We start from the raw sequence: 20,061 nt of genomic DNA on the forward strand, positions 1-20,061 counted from the left end.
GGAGGGTGTCTATGAATGAACAGAGAAGATTTTATTAGGAAAAAGTGTATGTATTTAATACTGCACACAATTGTCGCTGTTCTACTTTGGCCTTGTGGGGCCATGTGAAAGTAATATATGTAAACAAATCAGCTGATTTGAGTGCTGATAAGTCTTCTGTCAGAGGGAGTAAAGAACTGTGAGATCCCTTCCCTCTCTCTTGTCCTGTGAGAAGATTTGTTCTGCAGATCTTCCACTGGCAACAAAAACACGTAATGCTTGTCTGGCAGAACGATGGGGGTTGGTAGATCAGTGAAGTTAACAGTGTTTCTCTCTGTGTAACTGTGAAGAAGGAACTCACCATGTTCTCATGGAAAAAAAAAACCACATGACAAATAAAACATATTGGCAAGACCCTGTCCCTTTATTTTACTTACTGTTATCCTCAAATTAATTGAAGTGTTAGATATAAACACAGAGGTGTTGGCCAAATCACTGGGCCCATGTGTTTTGGCACATAGTTTCAGAGAAACTGTGAAACAAATAAAGAATTTTTTTTTTTTTGGCTACAACCCAGGAAAAATTCAAGTCATTTCAGCACCAGTTTGGATTGCTCTTTGTAAATAATAATACTTGCGGTAACTGCCAGATCCCCTTTCTCTTCACACCCTCTTTGTACAGATCAGCTAACTGAGACAAACTCCTCCCATAACTGGAGTGAGTGCTGACAGGTGAGCTCTTAACAGGTGATGGTTAGAGCTGATAAAGAGGAGAGAGAGAGGAGTCCAAATAATCGTGGGAAAGTTCAGTTTCTCACTTTTCTGCATCCTTCAAAAACCGTAGTGGACCTATAGCACACTTTCAAATACAACATTTTGCCATAAGAAAAGGGGAAAAAAACCTCCAAAAAGCCACTGTTAGATGAAATCAAATGGGACAGAGCTTTTGTAGACCTGTGACCACTTCTCACTGAGTACGGGAGGAGAGAGGAGATTAGCAACAGTAAAAATGATTTCCACAGATTCTCTAGTTCTCTTGAACTGGAATGAAGAGCAAAAGGTTTAGCCGTGCCAATTTGCAAAAGGCCTCTTTTCTCTGTTTCTGACCATAAAGTAACTTGGGACATTCTGTGTGTCTCTTTCTCACAGGATGAGAAAAGAAAGTTCTCACTGCAGAATAATCTTAAAGAGCTCAAAGAGGAACCGTTTTCTTTTTTCTGAATCTGTGTGCGTCCCAGTGCGAGAGATTGCTTAAGACCAGTTCCTGTCAGGACTGATTTGAATGTAAATTTTGGGTAAATGTCTGTCATCTCCCCATTTCCACTGTACAATGACACATAGAGCTTGTGCTTCCTCTTTGACTGGACTCAGAATCATCTTGATTTAAGGGAAGGTTTGTTCTCTTCTCCCATGACATAAAAAAAACCCCAAAAAATCAAAAGTGCCTAAATCAAGAGTCAAGGGAGCATTAACTCATCCTCTTTCTCTCTCTCTCTCTCTCTTTCTCTCTCCCACGTATACGTGTCAACATGACAGTACAATCACATTTTATGATAATTTTGTTTTGCTGAATACTTTTGCCTTGCTGTGCACTGCATTTTCAGTATTTGAGTTGAGATTCTGGAGAAATCATCTAAGAGGTCATCATTTTAGAGCGTTTTGGACATAAGCTGGTATTTCATGCATGGTATAATAAAACACAGAGGGAATGCGAAAGAATGCTGAAATTCGTCAGAACTCAAGGTAATCTGGCTCTAAATATTCATCTACTAAAGAGGCCATTTTTACTTTTCCATATTTTGATTTCTTAGCATAAATAAAAATTGTGAACATTTTCTGCGCTTTGTTAAAATATCACCCGAGCACGGCTATACATTTTGACAGTGTAGCATATTTTATCCAGAGATTTTCACATATCTGTTTTCCAGGAAAAAAGGTAATTTGTTCAAAATAATGGTCCACTCTGATGAAGCTGGTAGGACTGTAAAATAACAGAAATGCTAAGGCTAAATGTTGAACATAACTGCTGTTCTGTGAACAGGTTTCTGATCAATATCTCAGGAGGGTTTACATGCAAAAACATTCACGCCATTAATGACTTTAAAAGTTACGTGAGTGTGGATTGTGTCAGCGACTTTAATTAAAACCTCTGTCACAAGGTATTGACACAGAGATAAGTGAAGCATCCTGAACGGAAACCACTATCACCATGGCTGCATGTTTTTCCTCGTCTACACCTCCCTTCACCCTTTTTTAAAGTCACTTGACCAAATCCTCATGTGGGAAGTGAAAGAGGAAGCCTATCATCCTTCCACACACACACCGCACTTCTGTGCATGTGAAAGCAGAGACAGACAAGGCCAAGTAAGGCTGTACAAGAACAACTTGTCAAGCAAACAGCCTGTAGTGTGACAAGCTTGGGGTATATATCATTTTCATAAACCTCTTTGATTGCAGTTTAAGAGACAGTTTATTAATCTGAATACGAACTAAGAGAAAGTTTCTTGAAATCTGTAAAATGCGTAACTGAGTCCTGCAAAAAAAAAGAAAAAAAGAAAAGAGAGTCAGACATTCAAGGTAGTACTGCAAACGATTTATAAAACGGAATATACCTATGAGAGATGTAGTGAATATATCAACATTAAGCTAAAGAAGTTTTAAAATTAAGAAAAAATTAAAAAAAAACCCTTTTGGTCTGTGGATCTGTCTCTTTTTGTCTCGGTGACCCTCTGACGCCACAGAGAATCAGACACCTTGGCTTAGTGCTGAGTCAGTGGTTTCCCTCAGGCGCAGTATGGGTGGGGGTAGCAGGATTCGGGGAAGAGGGATGTGGTAGCTTTAGACATCAGCCACTCAATCACATGCACGAGAAAAAGAGCAAACGAAGGACTTTCACAATAGCACCCAGAAAAACTGTCGAGTGGGAGATTGTATGACAAATGTTTTTCAGACTTCATAGATATTGTCTACCATAAAATCAGAGGATTACACCAGTTTATAAAACCATCCATAAACCATCCATACACAGCAGAAGAGGGAAAGGGATAAAGAAAGGAATTGCCTATGCCAAAGACTTACGACACGTACTTTTAATGGAGCAGAAGGGGAACTTTTGCCTGCAGTCTCCCCAAAGCAGTGCAGCCCTCCCAGCCACAGAACAGCAAAGCAAACAGAGACACTGGGTCGAAACATTCCAGAGAAAAATATATGGGCCTAGTCACACCATAGTTTTGAACAGCGCTCAGATTCAAATGGAGGGAAGTGCAATAGTTTCCCCATGCCAGATTGAACATGTTTTATTTAGAATTTGTATTTTTAGAAGACCTTTTAAAAGACATATTGACATAATAAATGAGAAAAAAAAAAACCATTCAAACTCGTATGTGGATGGTGCCTGACAAAAGGGAAATGTCAGAGGGGGTTTGAAAAGCAGAGCACAAAAAGTTTCCAAAGAAACTGAAACATTTGCATATTTCCATACAGGAAGTTAGTGAAAGTTAATGAACATTTTAAAAAGTCCATGTTATCTTACAAAATTGCATTTGTTAATTGTTTGGCTTTTTTAACCATTCACAAGTCCATTTTTTTTAGATATCCTAAAGTACCATGGTATGTTATAATTATCAAACTGTTTTGTTGTCCTTGCAAATCATATGATGAGAGATACCAAACCATGGAATGCTTCCAGAAAACACATTTAGATTTGTGGTTGTGCTACATCAAAGTAAATCTACACATGTGGTCTGTCAGTGGGACAAAGGCAATCTGTGCTGAGCTGTTGGCACAGTCAGCATAATGAGGTCCACTTTGGACAGACTGTTAAGAGACAGGTGACGCAAAGGTCAGGGATCAACAGCCACTGGGCAGCTTTTCGCCGTTCCCTTAAGACAAGAATTCTGTATAAGTCATTAAGACCTTGACTCTCTTACAGAGATAGTCCATTCATTTTGAGGTATCATATAAATGATAAATCACCGTATTTAATAAAGATGGTGTTAAATATCTAAAATGTTTTGATATTGTTACTTTTACATTATATACAATATATCAAGGTACGTAGAAATAATTCTGGTCGCAACATATTAGAAGAAATAAGGTCAACATGACAAGTTGACACACATCCTGCACCTGATACAAGACTTTATAAACTGAAACTGAAGTGCTGAAAAATATGAATTGCTGTCTATATTATTACAGTTCATTTCACACTTTCACTGAAGCTTTTATAATAGCAAGGATCCACAATTATAAAGGGAATTACATTAAAAACAAACAGAAAATGAATCTCACAAATAAACTAATGACACTAATTCTCAGCAGCTGTCTGCTAGTCTCGTAGTTCTAACAAAAACTTACTGTATGTCACCTCAATATTTTCAATATTGTGATGAATTGTGTGGGGACTTGAGTGGCATGTCGTGTCCTGTGAAAGAACAGGGCTTTCGCCATATTATTTTGCCAATTTATAAAATACAGTTCAATTTCCAATAACTTGACATGATCTGGAGCGGAATATTGATTGCAAAGAAGCGGATCTGTTGTATAGCAGAAGATAAGCAGTGCTTTGGTGGAAGCCCTTTACAGTTACAGCCAAGGTCAATTAGTAGGCCCTTCTGAGGTTTCTGTAAACTTGTAAAAAGGCTGCTTTAATAGCTTTTGATTTGATCGACACCACCGATTTGAAAATATGCATACAAATAACCCGTAGCCCATGTGTCAAAGACGTGTGCAAGACTGTGTTAAAATTGATGTTTCACGAGGAAAGAATATTTTCTTTCTTATTGTTTTTTTTTTATATTCCAACATACTGGCTTGCTGAACTGAATGTAAATATGTTAATGGCTTCCATAGCTTCTAATTCATAATAAAGGTTATGCTTTCCCTGAAGAAAATAAAACACTGAAAGTCAGAAACTGCTTTTAATTCATGTTGTTACTTTTATATTTGCAATATAACATTAAGAGTGTACCTCAATACAAACTGCTATTCCCTTTCGACAACAACAATAACGACGACGACGATGATAATAATAATAATAATAATAATAATAATATTAAACAAACCGAGAGTATGGAATACTATATTCAGCATCCATTCATCACGTTAATGCAAAATAATTACACAGTTAAAAAGTTACATTTTTCACTATCATTGTACAAAAACCTCGGGGAAAGTATACACGCCACAACTCCTCAAAAAGGTTTACACAATTAATGCGTAAAATAAACTTACGAAGAACCTACACTCGCAAACATTCAGCACCTCGTAGGAAAAGTGGAATCACTGTTAAAGAAAGAAGTCACATTTGACAATGCCTCCACATCAAAGACATATCGAAATGCTGCAACAATTTGTGTAATTATTCATATTCATATTATCACTCATCGGCCAGCATGCCCCCAATGATTTTATACAGAAATTTGTGATGATGAGCTTTCACCTGTAGGGCCATTTCTAAGACCCCCGGCTAGCCTCTCGAACTTGAGTTTGTATGCGTCTCTTTCGCGAGTCAGTATATTAAACTCGCGCCTCAACTGCTCCAGCTGAGTGACCAGGCTCGTCTTTTCATGCTCCAGAACGTGTTTCTGTTGAACCCGTTTATGTCGGCAGGACTGTGCATAACCCCGGTTCTTTAGTGTCCGACGTCTTTGTTTAAGTCGGATAACATCGTTCTTGCTTAAACCACGAAGGTGTCGATTGAGTTCTCTCACGGACATGGACAACAGCTGCTCATCTGAGAGGCAGACTTCGACACTTGTTTTTCGGTCATCTCGCTTTTGCTGTGGATTGATAACTTGGGCTGTTTGGTGGCAGAGCGCTCTTGCACTTGGGTTATTAACATTGTCAGTGAACTGAAATCCATCTCTGTTCTGCACGTGATCATGTGCGCTCTGATGACTGTGGAGAGTTCCGATGTTCGGTGGTATTTCTGCGTAATGTTGCTCTTGGTGCTGGAAACTGGGGGTTTGTCCGTGGAACGGGCGTGTCGCTCTGTAGTAGTCAAATTCTGCTTGATGAAGCTGCTGGCGGATGTGGGATATTGGGTGCCCATTTACTGAATCAGTGCCTAAACTCCCCACTGCAGTTTCGGATGTCAGGTCAAGAAGATTTGAGTTCATTTGTTGAGGATAAACGCTGGAATCCATTGTCCAGTATAAATCGTCGGAACTCTGCCCAGTTGGGCTGATACTTGGAGAAGAAGGCACCGAGCTGCAAGGGGTGCTCATGGGGGTGGTGGAAACTGATCCGGACGTATTCTGATTGCAAGGATGAGGATGAGGATACAGACTGTCAAATCCCGATGTTGTCTCTCTCTTTACATCGAATTGCATCAAATTAACATCACTGAAGTAATCCAGATTTCGTGGATCCTCATGGAGTTGGAATTGTTGTTCTGCCGGCATGCTTCCCTGCAAGATGCTGTGAATGAACCACCAATTCAATAAAAAATAAATTCGTATAATAAATCCCTTTAAAAGTTTTGATTTTCTAGATGGATCGAATGAGCATATTCGAGACAACTCCAGCTCTTCTAGAATTATCTTGTTCTTAGATTTTTCGGTTGCAAAAATTAGGCTTTGCAAGAACTTACCTGATACCCGCGATATCTCCCCGATGACATGAACTGACGGCTGTCACCAATGGTCATACACAATACACTAATGTCGCACAGCGTGTAATGTTTGTTGGAGCGGCAAACTGTGCTTTTAAAAGTCATTGGCTGTGACGTAATTACGAATAATTTTACTACCTTTACTTCCTTAAAAGAGTGCTCCATGGCCCAACCCACACTCATGTCCTGCTCCCGCCCATAGACCCGTCTGTCAAATTTATGATACCTGAAAATATATGCACGTATGTAATACGACAGAAATTTACATTGAACCAGCCAGGGTACTGCTTGGGGTTACTGTAAAGTTTCTGATTACATTTAGCCCTTTGTCATCTCAGCTACAAGAAAAACCTTGGGGAACTGGTAAAAAGGTTTAGGCCGATATAACATTGCCCGAACCTTCAGTGATGTTGCTGGAGTTGTGATCGCAGCTATAAGCTAGTTTTCGGAGGATATTAGTGATGCACTGCATGCCTTATTTACCATGTATATCGACTTGTGTATTTTTGTCGGCTCTTTGCTGACATCGTGTGGTTGAAATGGCCATATGACATACCGGTAGCCAAGTTTACCGATTACTAACTTGAGTGTGTCTATTACGTGCTCGTTGTTCATTTTATCACTGTTCATTGTCATTTCTTGGAGATAAAATTAGTGTGTGCGCAGGTTCTCACGCAAGTTATTCAAGAGCCAAGTGTGAACAGTGACTGCGTAGTGACTGAGAGAGAGGAAAAGAGGTAAAAGAGAGAGAGACTATTTGTGTACACAACATCCCTCCCCTATGGAGAATGAGTTCGTCTGATCATTAGATATTGGGTAAACATTGGAACACCACCCATAAGAAAAGGCTGTGTGCGAGTATCACAAAAGTAGGAGAAGAAACATGGAGAAAATGGGAAGCATTAAAAGAAAGGTCATGGCTAGACAGCACAAGGCTGAAGTAATGATTGCTGGAGAACAACTCAGGTATGACTAAGAGAGAGACAGAAATGACAGAATAGGGACAAAGAGTATTTATATTTAGATGTTACATAATAGATTACATCGCATTATTCTACTGAGTCTACAAACATTCTGATTTCTCTGAGACTTAATCATTTACAGAAGTCTGTGGGTTATGAGACAGTCTAGATACTGGTTGGGAGACAATCAAGATACATTTAAGTCTCTATTTCATACTAAGTAACAAAAAAGGTGAATCACATTCAGTCATCTGTGCCCTCTTGTTGTATGTTACCTGTATGTTTAGCAATCCTGTTTTTTCTCTTGAAGGATGCGGCTGCATGATGGCAAATTAATCAAAGATCGCAGATACCACTTGCGTACTTACCCAAACTGCTTTTTGGCACAAGAGCTTATTGACTGGCTTATTAGCCACAAAGAAGTACCAGACCGTGATACTGCAGTCCAATTAATGCAACATCTAATGGATAATGACATTGTACATCATGGTAAGGTATTGCTGAGCTCTGCTTGTCACTTAGATACTAAAGCTAATTTTAATCAGGAATGTTTCACTAAGATTTTTAACTTCTCTATGGATTCTTTAGATTGAGCTTTGGCTGATAAAACAAAAATTACATAAAATTTGTTCACTGTAATGTCCAAAGCTTCTGCAAAACTCAATGAGTAGCGTACCTCTAATTTGTAAATCATTTGGAACTTGTCATTTTAATTATGGAGAAATTCAGAAATGGCAGGCACATATATTATGATTTTATGAAAACTATCAACTCTCATAGTTATAACAAATATGAGAAGGCTGTGACTCATATCTGACTAAATACTCTTTGCAGAAAGAGTACAAGAAGCAATATATTATTTGTTATGTATTCATCCTTGATTCATTCTTTTTAACAGTGTGCGACAAACGGCCCATTTTTAAAGATGCTAAATTGTTGTATCGCTTCAGAAAGGATGATGGAACATTCCCCTTCAACACAGAAGTGAAGGTCTTCATGCGTGGACAGAGACTATACGAACAGTATGAGTGATTTATCCAAATTTGTGAAAGGGAAGGGGGAGTACTCCCTAATCAATTGACACAGTTTTCTCCCACGAAGGAATACATCACGGAGATCACAGAGACCCTTAAGATGCTGAACTAAATAGCCAAGCTTATAATTAACAAAGCACTCCTACGACTCTAATTTCTAGTGAGAATCATGCTGAGATTTGTTGAACTAAATGTCATAACAAGGAGTGGCCGGTGACTCAGTTCCTTTGGACTGAACAAAAATAAAACATGAGTCGAAGGAGATTATGCATGGAGTCAGCCCCACTTAAGCTGATATCCAGTTTAAACTGGCAAAGCAAATTATTGCCTGCATAGTTTTACCCATGTTTGCTGGGGTCATAAATGTTCTTTTGACCATATACTATGTATTGCATAATCATGACATGAATGTTTTGGGTTGTTCTGGATAGACTGGTCACCAGTAGAGATTCCATCTTGCAGCTGAGAGAGGAGAAAGGCATGCTTTATCAGCGTTCCTTTCCTGGCTGCCAGTTGATTGACTGGCTGCTGCAGAATGGAGAGGTGGAGAGCCGGCGGAAGGGTTTAGAGCTTTGTCGTGCCCTGCTAGAGCATGGCATTATTCAGCACGGTGAGAAAAATGTTCAATGAATGACTTATCATTATGTTCTTCGTACATTTAACCTCCATTTCTACTTTACAATGCGTTAATCTTAAATACGGTATTTCCCGCTCAAGACGGTAAGAAAGTGTATTTAGGATATGATCACTGAGTGCCACTGTGCAGCCATAGAACTGATGTAATGGTGCTGTACATAGCTGTGAGTAATACTGATTTATGACTCTCTCCCTCATTCTCTGGTGTCTCTATTCTCTTTGTTACTTTTCATTATCTTTACACTTCTCAATCAACTCGTACAGTTTCTCTGAAGCACCACTTCTTTGACAGTGGGCTGTTGTATCAGTTCTGCATTAACTTTCGGCGCCGGCGCCGGCTGTCAGAGCTGCTGAATGATTCTGAGCAAGAGGAGGTGGAGGGTGTATCACAGCAAAGTCAGGAGGACCATGCAGATAGCCCCTTTGTCCTACGCAAAACCCCTCCTGTAGAAGGCAACAGCTGCTTCCTGTCCGGTAATAGCTTACATGTTAAATATTTCATTCAATCAACAGTCCTGACAAATCCCATTTACTCACATTGTTTTGTCCGATAAGATTGTGTGAGTATCTGTTATATCAAGAATATGGCATGAGTCACTCCTGCTGTTGTGCTGGTTTTTGCATTGTTCACAGTCGAGCCCAGTAAAGAATTAAAGGTGATATCCAGTGGACGCCGAAGCAGTCTGACACATCAGCAACTAAATTCAAGTGGATACTCATCTTCTTGTCCACTCTCATCTATCCCTGTGGTGAGATGCAATCCCAAATCAGGTCAGATAATGAAAAGCTTGTAGGTACCTTTGGAGATTTCCCAATAACACCTATATGGAATTGAGCATAACACTTATAATGTACTTAATAACACATTACCTGAACGAAAAATAATGCCAGGTTTTTTAAATAAAGTAAACCAGTGTTCTTAAAATTGCAAGGAAATTATTTTACTCAAGGCAAGGTCTTTTACAGAGTCATTCCTACTTTATTTTTAATAATATTCCATGGATAATGTAGTGCGCAGTTTGTAAAGTGCTCTTACAGATTTATGATTTACCATGATTTACAGTGCTGAAGAGGCATGTGACATGTGAGGAACTGCTAGCCCCTGGAGCGCCTTTCATAAAAAGAGTCCTAACGGTAAGGCACCATAGTGCTTGAGAATCGAATGTGCTTGTGCAGTCCAGAGACGCTGAGAATATCCCTTCATTTTTTAAGATGTGCTGTGTTTTTACTTAAAGGTGATGGGAGATGCTCTGGGTTGGGGGTTTGTGGTTCGAGGAAAATCACCCTGCTATATTCAGGCTGTAGATCCAGGTAGCCCTGCCGCTACTGCAGGGGTTAAGGTGACCAGTTCAAACGCACATACCGTTTCACGCCTCTTTTTCTCTGTCTCAGTAATACAGACCAAATCACCGAAACATGTACACACAGAAAAAATTTACAAACATTAAATGACTTTCACATACTAATAAAGTATCTCTTCGCTTTCTACAGGTGCGTCAGTTTGTGTGTCAGGTGAATGGACGCAGTGTTCTCCATCTGGATTATTGCACACTCACAAAGCTGGTGATGACAGGACCCCGAGTTGTTGTTTTGGAAGTCATGGAACCAGTTGATTGATCATACAGGTTATAGCCGGATCTTTTCAGCCTCTAGTGTTCTTAACACCAAAAACTTGAATGGACACCAAGAATGTGGCAGGATATAAAGAGTATAATATATTTAGTCCACATAAATGAATACAATATTTGGATATTATATTTTGTGGATATCTTTGAATAAACATGTAGTAAACTAAAGGTACTTCTGTGCTTTAACATTGTGGTCAAAACATGCAATATAGCCTGTTTGCCAGCCAACCTAAAACGATTGTGGGGCGTATCCAATAAATATTACAATAATAAGGACAAACAAACATTTAAGGTCCATTTTGACAAACAGTCCAAAAATATTGCATAACTGGTAAAGAAAAGAATAGGTCATCAGCCCTGTACACCCACATCATGCCATTTGCTTCACCTGATCGTCGCACTAATGAAACCACCCACGGTTTAATCATTTGGATCAACTACACAGATTGTCCCAAAACACCACAGATTTTTCCCCCCTAACTTATATTCGAATATATGTCACTTCCGCTTGAAACCATTCGCCATTTTGAACAGGCTTGGCTGGTATGTGGAACAGTCTAGAATAGAAAAAAAGATGTTTTGAATATTTTCAGTTTTTAGGACGGTCAGATGAGTTCTTTGTATTTTGTTCACCTCTAATATAAACTCTGTCAGCTCTCATAGTTCCCCTTACGTTAGCCTCTTACTTACTGATACATGGTACGGATTCTCAAGATGGGCTGCACAGATCCACCGGCAGCAGGTCTAAAGCGAAGGACGACTGCAGCATCTTGTTGGCTCTAATAAACAAGACTGGGTCTTCCGTCTGTGGGTTGGGTTGAGAAGACGCTGTGAGGACATTCCATGATATTCTAACAGGGAAAGCAGGTAGAATGGCCACTGTCCTAGTATTAACTAAATACAAAACATCAGACCCTTAGTTGCAAGCGAGCTAGCTGACTAAGCTGTTGTACTCTCTCTCATCTCGCTAGCTAGCTACTTAGCAAACAAAGTCGTGTTTGGAATTCGAGACAATGTGTTGAAGTCGACTGCCTGAAGGGATTCATATATTTCACAAGTGAATTTTATTTGGAAACGAATCCGTTTTAATATCACATCATAGTTTTAGGCTTTGCGATAACATTGATTGAAGCCCCTTTGCTATTGACGTATTGGCCTGCATTGTCTAGCATGTAGCTAGCAGCTATTCATTGCTGGTACCCTCTTTTTTGCATCAAAATTATGTCGGTAGCAAGCTTTTGCATCAAAATTATGTGGATAGCAAGTTATTTCAGTGAAGTTATAGTGAGAAGTAAGTTTTGCTTTTCCAGTCCAATGTCGAAATATAATCAACCGAATTGTATATTTCTTGCAAACATACCACCGTTATTCTTGGAGGAATTCATCTATGCCACCCAAAATCTCGTCAAACAATTAACGTTACAAGTATTCTTACTAATTTTATGCATCGTTAATTGTGATTATACAATGAACGCTTTCCTGAACATCCTTGTCACAAATCCGTATAATCTGAAAGAGGAACAGGGAAGTACTCAAGTTCCCCTGGACCTTTCCTAGATTTAAGCCTATCATTTAATAGTGTAAGGTACAATTCTCATTGTAAGAGGGGAAACGTTTAGCTTGAGCCGAATCATTGCGCTTCTCTAGCGTGTAAGCAAACTTAGTTTGATCTTGCATTGTGTTGTAACATGATTCTAGTTTTTTTATGTTTTGGTTATCATTTCACACTCTCATATGTTAAGTACGTTATTTATCTGGTGTACACATAAAACCTAAAGAGCTTTTAAAGATACTAATACCAGTACCTGCAAAGATATGTCTGTAAACCAGTTGCAGGAAGACCTAGCTGTGCATCTTTGTTGCGCGTGAATTTGAATTTATGTCGTCGCCTTTAGAGAAACAAAGAACAAATCCAAGATTGCTGCTAATATGTGGAACACAGATATTTCTGTTCCGAAAATTTGATCTGAAACAACATTTAAGTGGGACGCAGAGTGCGAATGTAGACTGTATGGAAGTAGATCAGATGGTATTAAGTCCACCCTTTATACTTAACTGAACAAGTTATTCTGACATTTTTCATCTTAATGTTTTGCTTTTGGATAATACATCTCACTAATTTGTCATTTGATAGCATGGTTCTGTACCATGTTGAGTACACTTTATTGCACAATGTCTTGTTAATATATAAGTTATAAGTGATATGTTTGGATTGGAAATATTTGTGGTCAGCATGAAGTGGGGATATTGGGTTTATTCCTCCTCACAGGTTTCTGATGGGAGTGTAATGTAAGTATGTTAGTCACTCAGCCAAGACTAAAACTCAAGGGCTTAACTTGAAACTGCTGGTGGCAGAGTTTTCAAAATTTAACAGCACATAAAGTGTTTATTTGCTTAGTATATACAGTTGCACGTATACTCACATTGCAAGGAGAATGCTCTTTACAGAATGGTTCTTTACCTTTTATGTTTAACAGGAAAGATGTTTCAGCTCCCTGTGAACAACCTCACTCGGCTAAGGAAAGCAAGGAAAAAGGTCAAGAGGCTCTTAAGCGATATTGGCCTGGACTACTGCAAGGAGCATGTAGAAGTGAGCCATTTTGTTTTTCTGACTGTTTTTGTTTATTGTGAAAATATAATAGTTATTTATGAAACAGTGATGAATATCAAATCCCTTCTCGTGGGTTTCTGCAGATCTGTAATAGTGTATTGTATAATACGTGACATTACCTTACATTTGGGTTGAGTTATTCATATTACCTAAATGACATTCGCTTCAAACGTGCAAGAGCGACTTATGGGAAGGTCTGGGGCGGAGGCACAGTTAGATTTCGTTCAAATAAGTGTTGGTCAAAGAAGTGCTCTCTCTTCTTTGCAAGCTCGCACGAACATTTCAAACAGATCAGCCAAAACAGATGAACAAAACAGCTGTATTGGTTTGGAACATCAGACGTTTACTGTGTATAATTTTATCGATTGGCAACAGAATGTGTTGAGGGCTTAATGGATTCACTATGTATTGTTTTTAAATTTGTCTCACGACCAGTTTTATGCATATTACTAAAATGGCCATTCTGCTTCACTTTTGTAGGACTTTAGAGAGTTTTGTTCTGATGAGTTTTACCTGAAGAATATGTGCTTGGATGTTTGTATGTGGGATCCGTCCTGGACGAAGTCTCAGGTAGGCTGCTGTCCCCACTGAGTCAAGTGAATGCAGCTCTCTTTCTGCAGCTGACATGTGTAACTGTTTCTCTGCTGTTTGTCTGCATGTGCTACAGGACTACAGGACAAAGCAGTTTTGCTGTTCAGATTGTCCCTTTGCTTCCAAGTACTTCTCAGCATATAAGAACCACTTCCGCAATGTTCACAGAGAAGACTTTGAGAACCGCATCCTTCTCAATTGCTCTTATTGCACATATAGTGGGAACAAGAGGACCTTGGAGACACACATCAGACTCTTCCACATGCCTCACAACTTGATGAGACAGGGTGCAGGTAGCCCCCAAGGAACCTTAGCGGGGTTGAGAGATGGAGTACGGGTAGACAGATCTCTGTTAGGTGATCGAAAGGAACAGGCTGTATACTATTGCAAGAAGTGCACCTATCGGGACAGACTGTACAATGTTGTACGTAGACACATCTACAGGGAACATTTTCAGCACGTGGCCACGCCTTACGTAGGCAGGTCTTCAGAGAAGTCGCAGAACAGTGAGGCAGCTTCTGCTAATAGCGCAGGAATTCACTGCAAGAGCTGCCTTTTTGTGCCTCGCACATACGAGGCACTGGTGCAGCATGTCATTGAGTTCCATGAGCGTATTGGCCATCAAGTGACTGCCCTGATTGGCCACACCAGTGTTATAGTGTCCAGGCCTCAGTCCCACATTATCATAAACCAGAGGGCCACTATGATGAATGCAGCACAACACGTAAACTGCTTCTCTATGCCTAAGATGGTAGGGCTACCTGTGGGCAACCACCTAAAGCATGCTCCTGCAACGCTCAGTAATGTCAAAGGCCAGGCCCACTCCATTGCAGCCCAACCCATGCGTATTACGCTTCCTGACAAATCCCTAATGTCTGGGACGGTATCACCGTCTCACTCTGCGAAACACCTCATGGGTGGTAAATTTGATTCCCTGAGTTTTGCAGGCCGAGTCCAGTCTGGACTGTCTGTTTCACACTCTTCGCTCAAGTCCTTACCTCTCTCCTCAGCGATGCAGGCAGCAACTGCAACATTGTCAAGTAAGAGGGCGTCAGCTACTGCGTTTAATTCATCGCAAACCCAGAAGTGGAAGATCTGCACCATTTGCAATGAGCTCTTCCCGGAGAATGCTTACAGCGCACATTTTGAGAAGGAGCACCAGGCAGAAAAGGTGAAAGTGATGGCCAAGTATATCATGAAGATCCACAACTTCACCAGTAAGTGTTTGTATTGCAACCGTTATCTGCCAAGTGATACTTTGCTGAATCACATGCTAGTCCATGGACTGTCATGTCTGCTGTGTCATTCCACCTTTCATGAAGTTGAGAAGGTAGTGGCTCACAAGAGGCAGTTTCACCCAAACGACACAGGCGATCTTCCCACTAGCTCTCCACTTACATTTGATCTCACCCTTCAGCAGGGCAGTCCTAAGAATGTGCAACTGATAGTAACTACCTGTAGTATGAAGGAGGCAACTGAGCCGTCCTCAACACCCTCTTCACAGAGCAGTGCTTCAGTCAGGGTCTCGAAGACGTGCACAAAGACCCCAGAGAGCCAGAGAGAATCCACTCTGAAAAGCATATCACAAACTGCCGTACCACAGAAGACAGAAGTTGGCAAGACCCTTTGCCCACTGTGTTTTACCATCCTGAAAGGCCCCATTTCAGATGCACTCGCGGTCCACCTACGGGAGCAGCACCAGGTGCTCCAGACACTGCACCCCGTGGAGAAAAAACTCACATACAAATGTATCCACTGTCTGGGTGTTTATACTAGCAACATGACAGTGTCCACAATCACTCTTCACTTGGTGCACTGCCGTGGTGTTGGGCAGACTCCAAGAGGTCAGGGCAGCAAGCCTATCTCAACATTGCGCTCTACGGGCACAGTTTCCCTGAAACGTGAGTTAGCTGCCTCAGATGCGTCCGACCCAAAGAGGAAGAAAATGGTAGATCAGACTAGGTATTACCCCACAGTTTTCGTGGAGAAGCCAGAAGAGCCTGTGGTCTTAGCCTTAGACCCCAAAGGTCACGCAGAGGAATCATACGAGGCACGTAAAGCTTTCCTCACTGCTTATTTCAATAGGCATCCCTACCCATCTCAAAGGGAAGTTGAGAAACTGGCTGCCAGCCTCTGGCTGTGGAAGTCAGATGTCTCAAGTCACTTTGCTAACCGCAGGCGCTCGTGTGAGCGGGACTTTGTGACCAGGAAACCAGTTGTGTTGCTTGGCTTTAATATGCGAGCAGTAAACCGACTTAAGCATGATTTGAACTTTGACCCCGAATGGTTCTTTGAAAACAATAATGAGGATAAAAGCGAACAATCAAGAACCTCAAAAGGGAGACTGAAGGATTCTGTTGGTTTCTCTTATGGGGAGGGAAACAGAGCTGTCCAGCATAAGCTGGTGAGGCAGGCTCTAAACACTGGACAAAGTAGTCAGAGCAACTGTGCCTTCAATTTTAATCCTGTGTCTTTTGTAGAACCTATAGCCATTGACTCTGATAGCGAATCAGAACAAGAGGAGACCTCAACTGAGAATGTGGAACAGAGAGTGAAAACGGTCCAAAACAAAGGAGGACTTTATAAAGGGCCTGCTTTTCCACCATTCAATGTTCATTCACAAAGAAAAGTACACAACTTTTTTACTGAAGCAAAGGAGAGGGAGATGAGGCCATCTACCAGAGCGGAGGCCAAAAGCCTGGATGGCTCTGTTACCAGCTCTAGTCCTGAAGAAGAAATCTGGTCAGGTAGCATGTCCCCTGATGAAAGCCACTACAGACAAACAGGACTTTTTGAAGAAAAGGGGAATGAGGTGGGATTGATGGGTAGATGATCTGCTCCTGCAGCTTCTGTATTAAAAAAAAAAAATTCTTAGGTCAGATACACTTAGGCCAAACCCTTTACCTCAAATTGGTTGACGTCAAAGGTTACACCACAGAGTGGAGTATTAAAGTTGAGCAGCTGTATAGCAATACATGCCTGCTGAAAGTACTGTTTGCCATTAACATGTCATCAATTTAAAAAGCATAATATACTGTATCTCTTTCTCTCCTCAATAGACCCTAGTGTGTTTTGAGGATATCCTGCCCTCTGTATTTAATCACACACTTGATGGAACTGTAACAAAATGATTAAAATTTATCTTTTTTTCTGCTCTAATAAAATACCAATGTTAATTTAAAGTAGTAAGTGCTTTAATCCCTTGTTTTTTTATGTGTGCAATGAAAGACCACTGGTTTGGATCCCATGACAAAATTATTCTGGTTTTTAATTTTTTATGAGGACTCATTCTTTGCAGTCTCTTTGCGTATGTACATGGCTGAAGTGACTGGACACTGTTCTAAACGGTGCACAGAAATTTTGTGCATAAACCATACTTTTGGATACTTTGGGGAAATATTAATTTGCGCTTCTGTTTACCTCAACACAGAGTATGGCCATACTATTACGTAACCCGCGACCAGGCATCACCTTATTTGTGCCACAGCTAATGAATCTTTTAACCTGTCTTCCATTCCACTCAACTGTTGGAGACTGTTCATACTGATATATTGAGCTCTCTTTTCATTTTGCTGTTTTGTCCCATTGGACCAGAGTTTGCACATTGTTAGAGTGTGTGTGTGTGTGTATACCTGGCAGGAACAGTTTTATTCATGTTACACTAATTTTCTGATAGATTAACTTCTGTGAAATCTCTAGATGCAGCTTTTGAAATGTTTAGACATTAGACTGCTTCCAGTCTTGAACTGCTAAGATGATGGTGCTAATGGTTTGTAATGTGTTCTCTTACTTTTAATACAGTATGGAATTAGGTAACTTCGTAAGTCCCAGAGTCTTCATTTGAGCTTTCAATGATTTTGTGGTGATGCTCAATCAACAGCCTAAGAGAGCTTCTAAAGCAGAGCAGTCTGTTTTCAGTGTTAATTTAATAAAAAATCATAGTAATATACCTGCCATTCATCTGTGTCTTTCTGAGCACTGCAACACAGCCTTTTCTGGCCTGCTTTTTGTTAGCGATAAGTGTATGATTAATTATGGAGGAGTAAATAGTCATCAGTTACTTTAATACGTTGTTATTCTGGGTGGGCTGGATGGACGCTGCCTTTGTGACCGTTTTCTGGCTCGTTTTGAACAAAGAGGTTGAAAAAGAAGAAGCAGGAACATTAAGATTTAATTCACCCTCAGAGCAAATGTTCATTTCACAATACTTATCAAAGGAAACATGTTGAGCACAGAACTCATTGATAACCTATAGACCATAATAAAATCTTATTTGTTATAAGAAATAAATTGCTTTTTACCTTACTTGGTAAAGAAAATGATAATAATTTGCTCCATGGTAATTCATTAACGATTTTCAAAATGCGCTGGCATCCCAATGTAAGAGGTCTGGCAATCTAGAAGCTGTAACTCAGGAGCACTCAACTGTAATTTTGCAGGTTTGAGACAAAAAATACGGATGCTGATGGCCAGAGCGTCTTCAACAAAGTCTGCTCAGTAAACATGCTGTGCAAAGGTGAGTTTGTGGACTTTAAGGTTTTGTTGTGCTAACAGTGTGCAATGTTTCATGACTTGTCTAATTTCCATACACTGCTCGTATTAATTGCTTTTATCTCAATGCAAAAATTGGTATTCCAGTCACACGTGCATACCACATAATCTCATGTATCAGTAGAATCAAAGAAATCCCTTTTCGATTGTAAAACATGACGCTCATCCCATAGTTAAGGATTAGAATCATCTGCTTTCTTTCAAATTACAAGAGACAGTTTAAGTAATTCATTTTGATCTCGATAGACAAAACACATTCAGATGAAAAGAATTAGTTTGCCCACTTACGGTCAGTAATAGTGTTCAATATATGCAAAATCTATCACTGGATTGTATTTGGTTCATTTTGCCATTAGAGGTCACTCTCTAAAAGAATTTAACAGCAGTCAGCAATTTCTCAGTGGAATATAGGATAGATCTATCATGAGATGCCGTTTTCTGCCTGTATGGCTATCTCCTGTTTAAACCGTTACAGAACGGAGGCAATAAACTCAAAAATTGATACTCTGTATCTGTTATGTAATGCTGTGTAGACTGGCAGCAAAGGGCTTTGTCATGTTTTTAAAAAGTGTTTTGAAAACATGGTAGAGTGTTACAAAGACATGAAAGCATATGACGCTAAGCTAATAGATCAGCAGTATAAACGCTCACAAACTACTAATACCTCAACTTTGGAAATATTTTTGACAGTGGTAAATCAGAAGCCATCACAAAATCAGTTTTTCATTTAATCATCATATAACTAGCTTAACTGGATGATCGTTGATGTGCTGCATAAATGAATTCTTGGAAATATTTTCTAAAATAAAATGTGCATTATTTTAATTGTTGTAATGGAGGTTGTAAACCATAATGTAGACATGGTGATCTGAAAAAAAAAAAAAATGGGGAGGAGGGCCTAAAACAGAAAAGGCCACCAACGGATGACCTTGTAAGCTAGCTAGGTTGACTGTGTGGTTGCTAATCTCTCGCTGTCATTTGCAGCTATTTCCCCAATGCATAACTGGCCGTCCCAACAGATAAACTCAGTTAGGGGGAAAAAAGAAAAAAATAGAAACCCACCTGCCACTCATAGAATTCATTCAACCAATGAATCAACTTTCTTATGTCACGCATCTTTTTGTTCTTCATGCTAACTGTCTGATCCCGAGTCTTTATGTGGACCAAATTAAAGAGCTCGGGTCCTTACCCGACGTTAGAATTTGATAACGGTGATTATGTTTTAAGGAGAAAAAAAGCTTGATAGAACTGATGAATTTCAGTTCTCACAGTGATTAGACCAGTCTGATGAAGCATAAAATCCCAGAGTGATTAGAATACATTACTCAGCAATCTCTTCACGCCTTTTCATTTTCGGTCAACACAAATTACATGTTTAACACGTTGCAAACACCTGACCCTATGTGAATGTGTGCTATTTTGAGAATATGGTATGCATTTGAACCTTGGGAGGCAAG

At 39.9% G+C, this 20,061-nt stretch overlaps 3 protein-coding genes across 3 annotated transcripts; 2 read left to right on the forward strand and 1 right to left on the reverse strand.

Annotated features, from left to right (window-relative positions):
* Positions 1 to 5,336: 5,336 nt before the first annotated feature.
* Positions 5,337 to 6,646, reverse strand: mafbb (v-maf avian musculoaponeurotic fibrosarcoma oncogene homolog Bb). Its single transcript, XM_030778534.1, has 2 exons — positions 6,571 to 6,646; positions 5,337 to 6,398 (listed from the first exon to the last, which is right to left on the reverse strand). Exon 2 carries the CDS (start codon positions 6,380 to 6,382, stop codon positions 5,387 to 5,389), a length of 996 nt encoding a protein of 331 aa, XP_030634394.1. The 5' UTR covers positions 6,383 to 6,398; positions 6,571 to 6,646; the 3' UTR covers positions 5,337 to 5,386.
* A 352-nt stretch (positions 6,647 to 6,998) lies between these two features.
* On the forward strand, positions 6,999 to 10,840 carry LOC115815627 (DEP domain-containing mTOR-interacting protein). The gene is made up of 10 exons (XM_030778595.1): positions 6,999 to 7,009; positions 7,465 to 7,557; positions 7,864 to 8,042; positions 8,452 to 8,575; positions 9,019 to 9,197; positions 9,488 to 9,697; positions 9,857 to 9,994; positions 10,287 to 10,357; positions 10,459 to 10,563; positions 10,715 to 10,840. The coding sequence occupies exons 1-10, from the start codon at positions 6,999 to 7,001 to the stop codon at positions 10,838 to 10,840; spliced, it is 1,236 nt and encodes a 411-aa protein (XP_030634455.1).
* A 699-nt stretch (positions 10,841 to 11,539) lies between these two features.
* On the forward strand, positions 11,540 to 16,886 carry adnpa (activity-dependent neuroprotector homeobox a). The gene is made up of 4 exons (XM_030777034.1): positions 11,540 to 11,718; positions 13,329 to 13,441; positions 13,943 to 14,032; positions 14,130 to 16,886. The coding sequence occupies exons 2-4, from the start codon at positions 13,334 to 13,336 to the stop codon at positions 16,884 to 16,886; spliced, it is 2,955 nt and encodes a 984-aa protein (XP_030632894.1). The 5' UTR covers positions 11,540 to 11,718; positions 13,329 to 13,333.
* The last annotated feature ends 3,175 nt before the right edge of the window (positions 16,887 to 20,061 follow it).

Source organism: Chanos chanos, chromosome 6 (assembly GCF_902362185.1).
Source record: "Chanos chanos chromosome 6, fChaCha1.1, whole genome shotgun sequence".
NCBI lineage: Eukaryota > Metazoa > Chordata > Actinopteri > Gonorynchiformes > Chanidae > Chanos > Chanos chanos.